This window comes from Acyrthosiphon pisum, chromosome X, assembly GCF_005508785.2.
Source record: "Acyrthosiphon pisum isolate AL4f chromosome X, pea_aphid_22Mar2018_4r6ur, whole genome shotgun sequence".
NCBI lineage: Eukaryota > Metazoa > Arthropoda > Insecta > Hemiptera > Aphididae > Acyrthosiphon > Acyrthosiphon pisum.
Genome location: NC_042493.1, coordinates 43,034,264 through 43,049,362, shown reverse-complemented (window position 1 = coordinate 43,049,362; position 15,099 = coordinate 43,034,264). Strand labels below are relative to the sequence as shown.

At 26.8% G+C, this 15,099-nt stretch overlaps 2 protein-coding genes across 2 annotated transcripts in view; both read right to left on the bottom strand.

Annotated features, from left to right (window-relative positions):
* LOC100571277 (maestro heat-like repeat-containing protein family member 1) overlaps positions 1-14,944 on the bottom strand; it is a 19,500-nt gene extending 4,556 nt beyond the window's left edge. The window contains exons 1-22 of the mRNA XM_008186837.3: positions 14,234-14,944; positions 13,560-13,705; positions 13,121-13,312; positions 11,267-11,456; positions 9,795-9,931; positions 8,407-8,643; positions 8,264-8,342; positions 7,238-7,428; positions 7,056-7,175; positions 5,693-5,894; positions 5,292-5,483; positions 4,908-5,203; positions 4,394-4,666; positions 4,118-4,311; positions 3,857-4,002; positions 3,601-3,782; positions 3,305-3,532; positions 3,080-3,251; positions 2,686-2,821; positions 2,005-2,158; positions 1,187-1,374; positions 975-1,112 (exon numbers count right to left, since the gene is read on the bottom strand). Of these exons, the coding sequence (XP_008185059.1) occupies positions 975-1,112; positions 1,187-1,374; positions 2,005-2,158; positions 2,686-2,821; positions 3,080-3,251; positions 3,305-3,532; positions 3,601-3,782; positions 3,857-4,002; positions 4,118-4,311; positions 4,394-4,666; positions 4,908-5,203; positions 5,292-5,483; positions 5,693-5,894; positions 7,056-7,175; positions 7,238-7,428; positions 8,264-8,342; positions 8,407-8,643; positions 9,795-9,931; positions 11,267-11,456; positions 13,121-13,312; positions 13,560-13,705; positions 14,234-14,288 (3,848 nt within the window). The 5' untranslated portion in view covers positions 14,289-14,944. The remainder of the gene's footprint in view (positions 1-974; positions 1,113-1,186; positions 1,375-2,004; positions 2,159-2,685; positions 2,822-3,079; positions 3,252-3,304; positions 3,533-3,600; positions 3,783-3,856; positions 4,003-4,117; positions 4,312-4,393; positions 4,667-4,907; positions 5,204-5,291; positions 5,484-5,692; positions 5,895-7,055; positions 7,176-7,237; positions 7,429-8,263; positions 8,343-8,406; positions 8,644-9,794; positions 9,932-11,266; positions 11,457-13,120; positions 13,313-13,559; positions 13,706-14,233) is intronic.
* The window catches only part of LOC103309980, a 9,165-nt gene continuing 7,058 nt past the window's right edge, over positions 12,993-15,099 (bottom strand). Inside the window, exon 4 of the mRNA XM_008186840.3 lies at positions 12,993-13,050. The gene's annotated coding sequence lies outside the window, so the exon portion shown is untranslated. The remainder of the gene's footprint in view (positions 13,051-15,099) is intronic.

Here is a 15,099-nt window from a genome sequence, read left to right as displayed (position 1 = left end):
ATTTAGAAAAAGGAATAAAACAACTAAATTACTATGAGTTTCTAAAGGACAAAAATAATTGACTGATGTCTTAGTTATAAATTATAAATAGGAATAACAAAAAATGATAAGGTGGGTTATTTTTTAATATGACAAAGGTTAGAAATTCAACAATAAAATTGGCGACTCATAAATAAATAAATGTGAGGAATAGTTTAGACATCATATTATGTCGATTTTTATATCTAAAAAGAAGATAAAATTATTTATAATTTAAAAGTTGGAAAATTATTGAGATTTTAATGATAGAATTATATATATATTTATACATTTCATAATAATATATATTATATTCCAAGAGGAAATAATTTTAACATAAAGCCATCAGTATTACAAAAAATTTACATTGAGAAGCTTCTGTCAATCATTTTTTACATTTTGAGCGGAGCAAGAAAGCTAATGGTTTTACAATAGTGTTTATTCTTTTTTTTTTCATACTGTATACAAAATTTCTACTAGAAAACGTGCTTTCGTTTTAAGATAAAGTATCTTATATTTTAGCAAATTGGATCAAGATGGTACTTTAGAGAGGTAATTTTTCGATTTTCTCAATAGCTATTTAATATCACGGAAAACACCACTGAAAAATTACAAAAAACTGCTAAAAATGGGATTTTAATTTCTAACGCTTTGCTTATCACCATAGAAATGAATAAAAATAATAATAATATAATATTAATTCATTTTACCCACTATAATAAATAATAACAATATAAAATATCCAGAATGACAAACCGTCTACGCTAAGATTCGTTTTTCTTATACAATGATATTATATTATATTATATTATATCATTGAATTTAAGTTTAATATAATCCATTATACATTTACCAACTTGTAACCTACTATACAGCAGAGCAACATCCACTTACCCGCTTTATTTTAAATATTTAGCTACTGTTGAAATATTATTTTTAATTAATTAAAAAATTACTTTATTATGCATGGCCCTAATTTATGCATTATAATATCAACTGTAGTATCCAAGCAATTTCCTGATTGCATTATATGATTTGAACATTCTTCTAATTTAATAGATTTGAATAAATGATATAATGTTTTGTGAGCAATTCTAAAACAATTTAAAGTATAAGATTAACAAAAAAAAAGGCAGTTAAACAGGAAAAAATAAAAAATATGCATTACTTGGCAGGATTAATATCATAAGCTTCTTTAAAAGACACAAATAAGTTCTTATTAGTTCCTCTTATGGGTGAACGGACATCAATCAATGCAGAAAAAGTCAAAAATATAATATTAAAAAGTTTTGGAAATGAGTTTATAGCTGAATCGTAAGAAATTTGTTTTAAAACTTCATTCAAACCACTAAGTGCCTGAAAAAAAAAAATATAATTTAATATTTAAATATATCAATAACACAACAATTTAAAGAAATAGATGTGCAGTTAAGGTATTAACTATATACAAATTAATATTGATAACATTTTTCATGCATATACAATTTTTAGGTTTTAATGCATTATTTAGGTTATTTTGGATATTATTTGATATATTTATTTATTTATTTATTTATATATAAACGCCAATCAGCAATTTTATGATTAAATTTAAAATTAATATATTAATATGTAGTAAATGTATCATAACTTGAGTACACAATCGCGGTATATATATATGACCGTATCAGAGTAACGAGTTACCGAAAAGCATCACCTATGATAACACAATAGAAATGTGAAGAGGGCCGGTCCATTATTAAAAGGTATAGCCCAGCTGTAGCACATCGGGCTGGCCTTATTTATAGCCGAAAAAATCTTTCTAAAATTAATAGATAAAAAGGCCAGAATAAAATTGGTTTGGGCATTTATTGTCGTAAAATACTAGCCCTTATATCCACCAGTCCGCCCCTGCCTATGTCTTTCATAATTACTAAATATAATAGTCATCTATTATCTTTAAACACACATATCTTAACAAATAAAACAGATTCAAATAATACTCACTGAAATAGGAATTAGCGAAGCAACTGGTTTGTTTAGGAACTGTTTCGTACTTGTGTCATACAATGGTGTTAATGTAATAAATTCTATAAGTGTATCTATAATCTGGGAACACATTTGATCTTTCCCTAAAGATTGCCAAATAGCACATACAGTCCTGAAATTAATAAGTATTATATTATAGTATCCAATATAAATAAAAGATAATTTTCTAATTAATTCATAAATATAAAACAATATTAATAAAACACATATATTTTTATATTGTATCTGACTTTTTCTTATTAAAATGTATACTTTACTTTACTTTACAATAATTAATTAACTATAGTCAAATTGTACAGCTAAACTGAAATTTATTCAAATAATAGTTACTATACGCACACAATTATTATGGAATAAGAAGGTTCTACTTGTTTAAAATAATGAACCTAAATTATTTAATGAACCGAAGAAAAAAATGTATAAATGAAATATAAAATTAATAAATATCTTATTTGTAACTATATACTATTAGTTAAAACTTATGTTATACTAGACAAAATAACAACATAGAACCCAATTGTTGAATCATAATATGCACATGCAATATTGTAAATTTTGGAACAGTACTTTATTTACAATAAATACCGATTAATTGACTTAAAATTATAATCATACCAAGAGTAGAAAAGAAAAACTTACTTATTAAATGGCAGGCTTTGATTAATAAGTAATTCTATAAAATCAGATTTGATAAACTTTCCAAAAGTAATCAATGCTTTTATATTATTTGCCTTAATGATATCATTTGAGTTTTCAAGCTCTTTAAATAAATAATCTGTAAAAAAAAAAAACTGATCTTAACATATATGTTAAATTAACACACAAAATTTGGCGTAAATGATAGATAAATTTAAGTTTGCCATGATTTAAATCGCTACTTAATATATAACACAAACATTTTCAAACAGAAGACATGGTTTTAAAATTTTAAAATATTTTTCTAGTGATAAGAAAAATAACAAAAAAATAATATATTTACACATTAAATAAAAAAAAGCTAAACAAATACATAGTACATAATATAATATCGTACTTAAAATGTCATTACAGGCCTTCTGATTAAGTTGTTGAGCAACAATTGGGAATAAAATATTTAATATTTCACTAGTTTTGAATTGACATTTTTCTTCATGGTCGTTCAAACCATCAATTAATAATTTACAAAACACAGGTAAATCTGATGGTTTTAATATTTTTTGTATAGCCTAAAAAATTCTCAGTTGAAAAATATATTTATAATATAATATTTTTGTAATACCTCCAAAAGATTTCTGCATGATTCGGGCTTATTGCTGTACAGTATTTTATCTACAAATTCAGATTCATTTATATAACTTTCAGTAAAAGTCCCTTTATATACAGCAGTTATTTTAAGTAAAACATCCAAACATTTAAAAACATTAAGACTTATTTTTAGATCGGGCTCAGCAATACGCACACACATTTTTGCAAATAAGGGTGCAGACGAATTCAAACAGATGGGCAGCTAAAATAAATGTATTTAAATAACAATTTTAGCAATATTAAACATTTCAATTATTAATTAATAATTACATTTGTTAACTGAGAATTACTATGGCTATAATAGCAATTCAAAACACTTTGTAGTAAATAAACAGCAATAAACCTTTGCTGTTTCTTTTGTGATACTATATATGGATCTAGTATAAGAACAATTTCATCAACTACTTCAAAGGATCCACTTCTAATTATAAGCAATTGATCAAGAATTTTACCTAAAATATTAATAATATTCACAATTTGTTAAGAATTGCATATAAAAAATTATTCAAAGATAATTAACACTCACATAGATGTCCCAATGTTAATATTGTTTGTTGTCCATCAGTGTCTACAATCTCTGAGGATGAGAGTAGAAATATCTTTTCCACACATTTTGTAATGATGTATGTCCTTGTACTTAAATCTATAGGTTCAATGTGTGGGACTGGTTTACTGTTAATGCATTTCATGAAAAATAAAACAAAATATAGTTTGATTTCACCTTTAAATCAATATCACAAATTAAGTACCTACATCAATAACATTAAATAAATATAAAAAAACTTACATATAAGATGCCAAAACTTGATAATATATATAATCCGATATTGAATTTGAGTTTACAATTTGATTTACTAAGTTCTTAATGACCGTATCACGAATAATTGCCAAATTTGGTATTGTGTCACTAATCTCAACATTACTCATAACATTTGCTAATACTTGGAGGCACTCGACTAATGATTTTTTAGTTTCCAAATTCTGCAAATAAAAAAGTAATAGAGTTAGGTACAATATAATATATATAAAAAAATTTGGTAAAAATATATATATTTAAATATACCTTTGTTAAAGTAATTTGGTGAGTAACCAATATGACAATATCATACATGCTATAAATAACACATTGAAGCTTTCCATTCTTCACTATATCAGGTATAATTATGGAAATTGCAGATCGAATTTTATCTCTATTTACTTCATTACCTTTGTCTCTAATAAGAACTAAAAATTTATTTGGCTGTTTGGTTAATTCAGATTTGGTAAATTCTAATAATTTGTTCACCACTATTCCAGTGTGAGCTTGGCTTAAAACACCAATAGCTCTAGAAAATTCCTATTAAACAAATATAAATATACAATTTTAACACTTAACAATTAAATTATAGCAAAATATAAAAATTTAAGTAATATAAATATATTAATTTTGTAAGTAATTTAAAGTAAAAAATGTAATTTATATATTTTGATAATTAACTTTTATTAATAATTTCAACTTATAAAAGAAAAATATATATTTATAATAAGTTCTTTGGGCAAATAAATAATAATCACTAATATAGATTAATTAAACTTACGTGACTATTTTCAAATGACGTTTTTAAAAGAGTTTGAAAAATAAAATACAGTAGTTTTTTTGTGAGAGATAATTCTTCAGAATCGAAATAAGCAGCAACATATGATATTATTTTAACCATTAAAAACATATCTGAAGAAAATATTTTTGTATTTTCACTGTTTTTTATTAGTTCATCAAACAGTTGTCCAACTAATGCTAAGCACCAATGTTTATTAAGTGTACATTCATCTAATATAATGCTGAGTCTACTTAACAAAACAACTTCCCAATCTTTTTCACTTTTTTCAGATGCAGCTGTTAAATAAAATTTAACATTATTATATAAAACAGTTTTATTTACAATTTATATTATGTCAAATATAAATTTCATTTTTATACATACAATCCAGAAAATTTGTCAACACTTCAGCGTGTTTTGTCCAAAACTCTTTTTCGTTATCAGATAAATCATAAAAACCATAGTTTAATAGGAAGTTTATAACATAACTACCCCGGTTATCTCTGAATGGTTGACATAACAAGAAAAGACATCGTGCAATTATCAAATCTTGTTCTTTTTCAAATCTTATAGATCCTAGAATTAAAATGATATTTTAATTATTTAATACATTAAAATAAAATTAGCTATTTAGCAACTTTTGTTTCCTTATAATAAAGTATACATACAATTTTCAACTAATAATTCTTTATTTAAATATTTAAATATTAACAAATATTATTATATTCAGTTAAGACAAATATTTTACTCAATATTCAATACAAATGACAATATTACCAACTTACTTAAATGTGATTTGGTAGCCATGTGTGCTAAAGACCGTGTAATTGATGGTACGGCATTTTCATATTCATTGCTTAGTAAAAATGTTATTAACTTATTCCAACATAATACTTGTACTGGTTCTATAGATGTACAAAGAATATATATTGCATCTTCACAAGTTTGTTTTATTAAGAGCCCATCATTATCAGTAGAATATTTATTCTAAAAAAATAAAATATTTTATTTAACTAAAAAATATAGTAATTAATAATTTAAATTTCCTAATTAAAAGTAAAAGTAATTAAAAAGTAATTAATTTTTATTTAAAATCTATAGTATATTAACATGACCAGATTAAATGTAATGCCTAAATGCCTAATTTTCCTTTTAATGCAACATTCAACTATTGATATATAGCTTTTATGTTAGTTGTTTTGTTTCTACAGTCCAACTATATTCTAAAATCTATATTATTAATCAATATTTCATGACGTGTAATATTAATGTTAACTTATATTTTAATAGCTTGACATCGTGTTTAAAATATCATCTTTAATTTATTTTATTTTATTTTATTTCAAAAGAGTATAAGATATTCTTGTTCATTACATTGCACACAATATTATCGAAACATATTATTTTATTATTCTGATTAGTATGCAATTACAGTATTTTGTAACACCAACTAGTATTGTGTTGCCAGACACACAGTGTCTATTAGCTGGAGGCTTATATTGTATTTATTAATCCAATAATATTTCTGAAAACATATTTGAATTTGTAATGTTATTTACTCTAAAACAACGTCCTTACATTTCTAGATTAATTTTCTCACTTCGATATTATTACCATTTTAATATGCTTAACATTCAAAATTTAAAAATCGAATTTGATGTTTCTAATTTAAATTTCAAAAAATTGAAAAAGTTGTTTTCAACATTTAATCCGATGACTAGGATAGTTGGTATGGGTGGCATAAGATAGGCCTACTAAGATAAAAAATCTCAAATAAGATCAAATCCACTCAATAAATTTGCTAAGTCAACAAAATTATGGTAGCACGTTTAACGCGTCATAATATTAATACAAATTTGAGAATTGCTTCATCTTTCATGTTCATAAAAACACATTATTATATTGAAAAATAATAAAATTAATTTTTTTATTAATTATCACAAAGAGCGTCTTAACACAATTTAATGCACAGCAAGATATTCAGTAATAAATAAAATGTATTTTCATCAAATACACCCATCAATAATAATATCAACTCGTATTTAAATATACGAGTTGAAAAGAAACATATTTTGTACAGAGTATATAAATAATTTTTAAAATACTAATAATGGAAAATATTAACTAAATACTTTTTAATTTACTTACATTTGACGGACCATAATAACAAATATTTTTTATCAAAAACTCAATAAAATAATCATCCTTTTCAGTTAAATGTCCTTGATATGCAAAGCATATAAAAATTTTTACTAATAAGTTCTTCATCTGGAAATTAATTATTAATTTTTAAAATTACATAAAATTAAATTATAATCTTTAATAAATACCTGATATGAGCTATTGTTTTTCAGTAGATCATATAAAATTGGAATAATTTCTGACGATTTTAGTTTAATACTCTGATTGGAGGCATTTAATAAATGTGATGCAATCAATAAAGCACCCATTCTTCCTTGTTCTGAATTAGATTTTAGGTCTCGTAATATCAGTTCACATATTTTGTCACCAAAATGCTTACCTAACATATAAACGTATTTTAATAAACAATCAATGTTATAGAGCATTATTTGAAACATGCATTTTATTTTTGACTGATACTACATTTGTCTATGTTTTTATTTATAATAAAAATATACCTATGAATTAATGTTATTAAAGTGAAATTATTTATTATTTAATAGTAAATGTATTGTTCTATAAAAATGTTGAACAAAACATATGTTTTATTTATTTTTCCTTAGATATCTTAATTTTAGTATGTTACAAGGTTTTGTTGTTAAAATCTCAAGAAAATAATTTAGGACAATTTTTATAATGTGTAAAGAAAAAGTTTTCATATTTTGAGTACTTATAGATGTGAATTTTATATTATAAACTGTTACTATAACTATAACTGTTACTAACTATAGGTTAATATAAATGTACTACACATAGGCAACGCCAATTCAATTATTTATCGCTCATTTATTTAATTTGGATTTGACTCATTAGTAAGCATAGTGGCAGGAGACAAGTAGATACTTATTCCCCATATTTTCCTGACACTAGTGAGTATTATCCAAATTAATATAATAAGCAATAAATTATTGAATTGGTGTTGCCTTTCTACAGTGTTATATTTTAATCTATGCTATAACTGAAATATTGAGGTGTATAATTAATATATCGAACAATAAGTATCATTATTTTAATAAAAAGTAAATGTTATATGTTATTACCAGAATATATTATTAAAACAAAAGCATATTGTTGATTACATTTTTAACTACATATTTTTGTGTATTATTAATATAATAAGATAAAATAAATTATAATTTTCCATTAATTTACCAATTACCAAGATAAAACAATACCTAAATAAGTGTAACATCTTAGAACTTCGGAATGATTTTTAATAGACATTGGAAAATCATAATCTGGCATTACAATAACCTGAAAATAGAATAATTCTTAGGTTAAGATAAATTAGATATACCTTTAGAATAACTATAATTACCATTTCATGTAATATAGAAAAAAGATTATCTATTACTGGTTCAAGCATAATTTCTGGTATCACGGACAAAAAACTTGCCAAGTACTGTGAAACCCAATATCGAGACATGCCCATAGAAAGACATTTTTTATACAAGCTTAGTATATTAGTCAAAATTGGTATACAATCTCTATTTAATGTTTCTATACTCATCAGCATAACAATTGAGCTTAAAGCATCAAGAATATGTTCAATCAACTGTAAAAAAAATAATAAAATAATACATTTTTTACAGATCAAACAGGGAATAAGGAATATAGAAGATAACACTTTAAAAGAAAAATACGACTTAGTTAGTTATTTGTTTGACACCTCTATAGAACTATAAAATGATACCACTGAATAGGTGCCATTATTAATTAGTACCTCCGGCACAGAGTTAAAGACATTTTTTTACAAAAAAAATCAAGCTATTTTTCCCTCAGATACATATAAAGTTATGTAAGATGGGAATTATATTGAGATAAATATTTAAGAGGAAATTTGCTTGCAAGCGAAGTAATTTTTTTCCCCTTTAAATGTGCTGGTCAAAAGTGGCGTAATAAAACTGAAATGGTGCAACTATAAAAAGCATGCTTAAGTTAATAAATAAAAATACGTTGAACATTAAACACCAATAAAAACATTCAGCCCGGAACATGATATGCAAAATATTAAAGTTTTTGTAGAATAAATTGTACAGAAGAATAAAATCAACATTTTAAAGGATATTATGAAATCTATAACCTATTATTAATCATACAAATAATATATAACCATAAAGTTTAAACTTAAACAGAAGCAATACTCAATAATGGAATAAGATTTATAATAACATGTATGTGCTTTATTAATGCTGATGAATAATTCTCAATATCCGCAGTCCTCACTAGGATTTTGGAAAGGGCAAAATATTATTTATGAAGATTGTTTGTGGGCCATGCAGTAAATAAATTTAAATTTGTGTATGACACTGACTAACAAATAAAAAGGGTGTTTTTGTTGGGTATGTCCTCCCCGCCAAGACCTGGGTGTTAAGATACCTAGTTCCTAGTTATATTCAGAATGATAATAATTATGAAAGTTAATAGTTATAAAAGTTTAAAAAATATTATTTTAGAATAAGTCTTATGTTATTTATTCAAGTGTAGAATGTTAGATTTTAGAAGGTAAAAATCAGTTTTAGTGCTGGCCGCACAAAATTTGTTAAAGGGCCACATGTGGTCGCGGGCAGTGAGTGCTCTATACCTATATGATAGATTCTAAATATGATTTGAACATTTATATTTAAAATAATATAAAGCACAACTTATCTAAATTCTACAAACAAATATATATAACATTAAAAGGAAAAAATGTTTAATATTGACCTTCATATCCTTGGAAATTAACCAGACATCATTCATAATTTTGTATATTTCTTCTAATTTAGGTGACAAATTTTGTTTAATTTCATTTATATCTGATGGTTCACATTCAATAACAGATGCACAAACCTGACCAATTGCTAAAATAAAATAAATATTATGGTTAAAATAAATATATTTATATTTTATAATTTGTGTTACAATAAATTAAAAATCTTTAGTTAAGTAACATTTGATGGTAATCATATTCGATCTCATATTGTATTTATAACTTGAATTCACTGATATAATATCACTGTATAAGAAAAACAATTCCGAGCGGAGACAGTTTATCAGTCAGAATATTTAATAATGGTTTTATTCATTATAGCTTTAAGTTGAATTAATTATATAATACTAGCTGAACCTGTGCACTTTGTTGCCCATTAAGTGTACCAACTATATGTAACTCAAACTTTGTTCAATTCGTTATTTAATATTCGATATATGGTTTCAAAATTAATCTTAACTTTTCCGTTGCCCGGAATAAAAATTCTGATTGACAGCAGAACATTATCAGGTAGGCAATCTACCTGCAGTAGATCGCGGACCCCGTGCTGTATGTACGTTAGTGTATGATTTAACTCTAAAGTATCAAAGTTATACCAAGTTTGTTGTATTCTACCTATGGTGGATTGATATAATCAATTAATACAAAATCCTAATCTAACCTAACCTAAAATCAGATGAATAAACGCAAGCGCATACAAAAAAATTCATTCAAATCGGTCAAACCATTTAGGAGTTCAGTCACAACACACGTACAGTAGAATTATTGCGCTTAGCAACACATTCTGCGATTCATTTTTATATTATATAAAAACAACAAACATGCCCGATTAACCAATAGCAACCAATATAATATAATGCACTGTTGCGCCACTGTTGTATTTTTGACATACAGATTTGAGATTTCCTACCTTTCCGGTGGATTTTCTTAAAATTTTATTTCGTAAAAACCTTCTCCTGGCAGTTACGAACATCTTAATAAAGATATAATTTTTTATTTGTTTCTATGGTGATACAGAAAGCGTTAGAAATTAAAATCCCATTTTTAGCGGTTATTTGTAATTTTTAGGTTGGTTTTCTCATGCCACTAAATAGTTATTGAGAAAATTGAAAAATGACCTCTCTAAATTTTGATCCATTTTGCTAAAAGACAAGATACTATACCTTTAACCGAAGCCCTACTTCTGATAAAAATTTTGTACACAGGATAAAAAAAAAAATAAATAAATAAACACCATTGTAAAACCACTAACTTCCTTGCTCCGTTCAGAATCAAAAATAAACAAAGTTAAAAATGACCACTACATTATTAATATATTCAAGCAACTTTCTAAAAACCCTCAAACGCTATTAATTGTATACTTTAAAATCACTTAATAATAGAGTATAATTAATGCAGTATATTAATATATGTAAATATTACAAACCTGTGGCATAAATTTTACGTAAAGCATCTGATTTGGTCAGAAGTAAAATCGAGCAAATAGCTGATAAGAATGGATCAACAAAGTTAATAAATTTAAGAGGGTGATTTGAAGCAAGGTGTCCCAAAGAATATATAATAGAAGGATGCGGAGGAATGCCTTCTTTTAAATGAGACATAAGGTTTTGTATAATCTATAGACAGAAAATTAAATTTTATTAGTAGACTATACTCTTTCCACAATAAAAATGTAACATGAGATGGCTCTATTGATTAGTTTATATTTAGAAATGTACCAAAATTCTTCTTTAGTCTAATATTTATACATGGTGACTCAACAGTATAATAAAAGAAAACTAATTTAAGTGTATAATAAATGGTTACATATTCATTGTGGATAGAGTATCATACAAATATACTTATTACCTAGATTAGTGATAATAGCAAAATATACATTTGGGTAGAACCCAATCGCATATGATTTACTCTTTTGAGAATACAATTACGTACATTTGACCAATAACAAAGGAATTTCTTAAGAGGGCGCTACACACACATACCCCCATCTTACAAAAGTATAACATAGCAAAAACTGTTTTGTGCAGTAAAGAACCACTCTAGTTGTAGTGATAGTTAAAACTCCAAACTGGTACACACTACAGGTTCAGAACATTATCTGTAAAATATAATTTTATTTTTTTGATATCACTTATACAAAAAAAGTTCTTATTGTTTCATAATCAATTATTTTTGTGTTTATCAAACTTGAATAACTTTTTTTATAGTTCCAATATCAAAAAATAAAAATGATATTTCATAGCCAAAGTTCTCTTTTTTATATGATCAAAATGTGTTTTCTTAGTTATAACTGTAGCCTTCTTGGTTCTTTCCTGCGCCAAACAGTTTTTCTATGTTTTACATTTATAAGACGGAGACAACACATGCAGGTGTAATGTCCTCTTAATACAACATGATTTTGTACTAAATAGGAAAATGTATAATTATACAATTTTTAAAATAACCTAATCATAATTAAATGTTTCGTTGGAGTAAAAAATATATTAGTATGTAAGGGTAAAATTTACTAATTTTTATTTTACTCAACAATCAACTCATAATATTATAGTTAAACCTTAAACATCTTTAAAATAATAATTAATAAAAAAAAATGTAATTTAAAAATAGTTTAAAAATGGTTAATGGTTTAGAATAAATTGTGATAAAAATTAAAAAATACATAGTTTTAATTGAAAATAAATACATCAATATATTTTTGTAAATTTTACATTAAGTTTATAATTTAATTGAACTTTGATAACATTTTAAATTGGATAAAGCAATTTTTATGGATAGATTGAATTTTGGTATTGAAAAATGTTTGGCTTTGTTTCAATTTGTATATTTTCCATTAATATTATAAGGTAAAAGAGTCTAGTCGCAATAACTCAAGGTCTCAAATCTTCATAACTTGATTTCATTCCTTGTCTCTAAGTGTTTATAAGTAGCTCAAGAGATATATAAATCAAAAATAAATAAATTTATTTTTATATCCCTTAAGATTTGAGTTATTGAGGTTTGACTGTATAATAATTAATAATACTACATCTTGTGTTGATGTGCGAGCACTATGAAATACCTAGGTAATATTGTGTAATATTATGTAACTTTCTGAAACGTTTGTTGTTCTAAATATTTTATTTTATTTTTAAGTTGTATAAAAGTAAATATTATACAACAATAAGGCAACACCACAAAAATAAAATAAATTCTGGGATAAATTCAACATACCTAATTGTATTATAAAATAGGTATTGTCGATAAGCACCACACACAATCATATTCTATCCACATATTTTACCTGATCAGATCTTCCTCGGCCTAAGATGATCAACATATCTGACGCTGGGAACTGAGAGTCTGAGGATTTAAACATTTCATTTGTGGCAAATTGAACCAAATTATTTGTAAGCTCCACATCAAAATCATCATAGTGGCTTTCACAAAGTAGTTTCATAGCAGAGAGCAAGCTTTTAGATTCAACGACACTCAACTGAAAATAATAGGTATCAATAATAAGTTTAATAAATACATCTTATTTTTAATAATATTGTAGTTATAAGAGCCAACAAGATACTTAAAATTAAAGAGTACACCAAAAAACTTTTTACACTACTGTTTTATAATTTAAAAATGATTGTTGATGCAGTCTTAGCTTAGATAGTAATACAATATAAAATTTTAACTAATTTGACAACTGCATAAGTAGTTTAATATACTTAAACAAATATTATAATTACCGAATTTTGAAGTTTATAATGTATCATATTTTGAACAATTTGTGTGGAGTGAGATTTTGATAAGGTTTGAAGAGACGCTACAACTGAATTCAATACCATTTCATCTCTTTCCTCAGTTATCATATGAAGTAAACGGTCAATGGTACCTAAAATGCATACAAATTATAATCAATTATAGAAATATTTTAACAAATAAAATATCATTGAATATTTTTTCCTTAAAAACAATGAGAAAATATCAATGTCTTTAGGATAATGCAATATTATCTTGAACCATTACAACACCTACCTAGTAATCACATAGCGAGTGGAAAATGGATTTACAACTACCTCTTTCCTTAACTCTACGAGGAAGTAAGAATATTTGGGGTAAGTACAGAAGATTAGAATAAAAACTCTAGATGAAATTGCCAAGCAAAATGACCATCAGAGCCCAAGAAGCTAAAACAAAAAAAAACTAAGTAGACAAAGTGTGGACGATGGGTTTTGTGGGTGAATGTTTGAAAAATTGCCGACCAAACAAAGCGCTTAACCGCCGTTAGATTTTCCCAGTCCGGTCACAACAATAACCTAACTCGATGCGCTTTTGTACGGGTTTACGGATGGGGGATACATTAATACATCATGATATTATATGTGATCGCTAAGTACTGTAATGAGACGACGGTACTCACTCTGCATGCTGAGGTTTTGGTTGGCAACGACGTCGTTGGAAGTTGCTTCCTCCATGGCACGCAAATGTCACGGACGAAACGAATGCGCGACAGGAAGACGGGAAATGCGACGTAAGCCAGAGAAAACCCAGCGCAAAACGCGACTGCCCCCTCGACGGAAGAAAGACGGAAAACCCGTCGGGAGACGACGGACTGCTCACCACTGCAGCAGACTGCGAGTGTCACGTACGCAGTTAGACGGTGCCGAGTGAGACGACAGACGTACGGCGGCGCGGCGTCGTCTCGACGACGACTGTTGCGGGTGGCCACCGGCGGCGGGAAACATAAATCGTTCCGCGATTGCGCTGTGCCCGGTCGTCCTCCGCCGCAGCCGAGCCCGCGCGTACGGTTCCTCTCAGCTTTTCCACCCGAAACTACGACGATGACGACGGCGTCGGCGCACACCTACGGATATTTCTAGAATATTTCCCGGCCGACCACGGTTATAGTTATAACGGCCAACAGGTATATTGTTCGCGATTATTTGCGGGTACGCAACAACGAAGGTTCTGCTTCTTCACGACGCCGCGACGGATAGAATAATACGACGACGAACAGTCGGAAACGATGATAATGCGCGTGTTTACACTGCGCTTAACGCCACTATCTCACATTCTCGCGTGATACGGCTGTTTTTACTTTATTTACGACGTTATGATAAGGACACGCTCGCCGGACACTTGTCGCGCGAGCCGCCGTCGTGATAACCGGTCTCCAATCGTACTGTAATAATAATAATTATAATTATTGTTATTATAATAATTACGATAGACGCGTACCTATGATATTATTTAAATATAGAATTCTTTACAAAATAATATTATTAC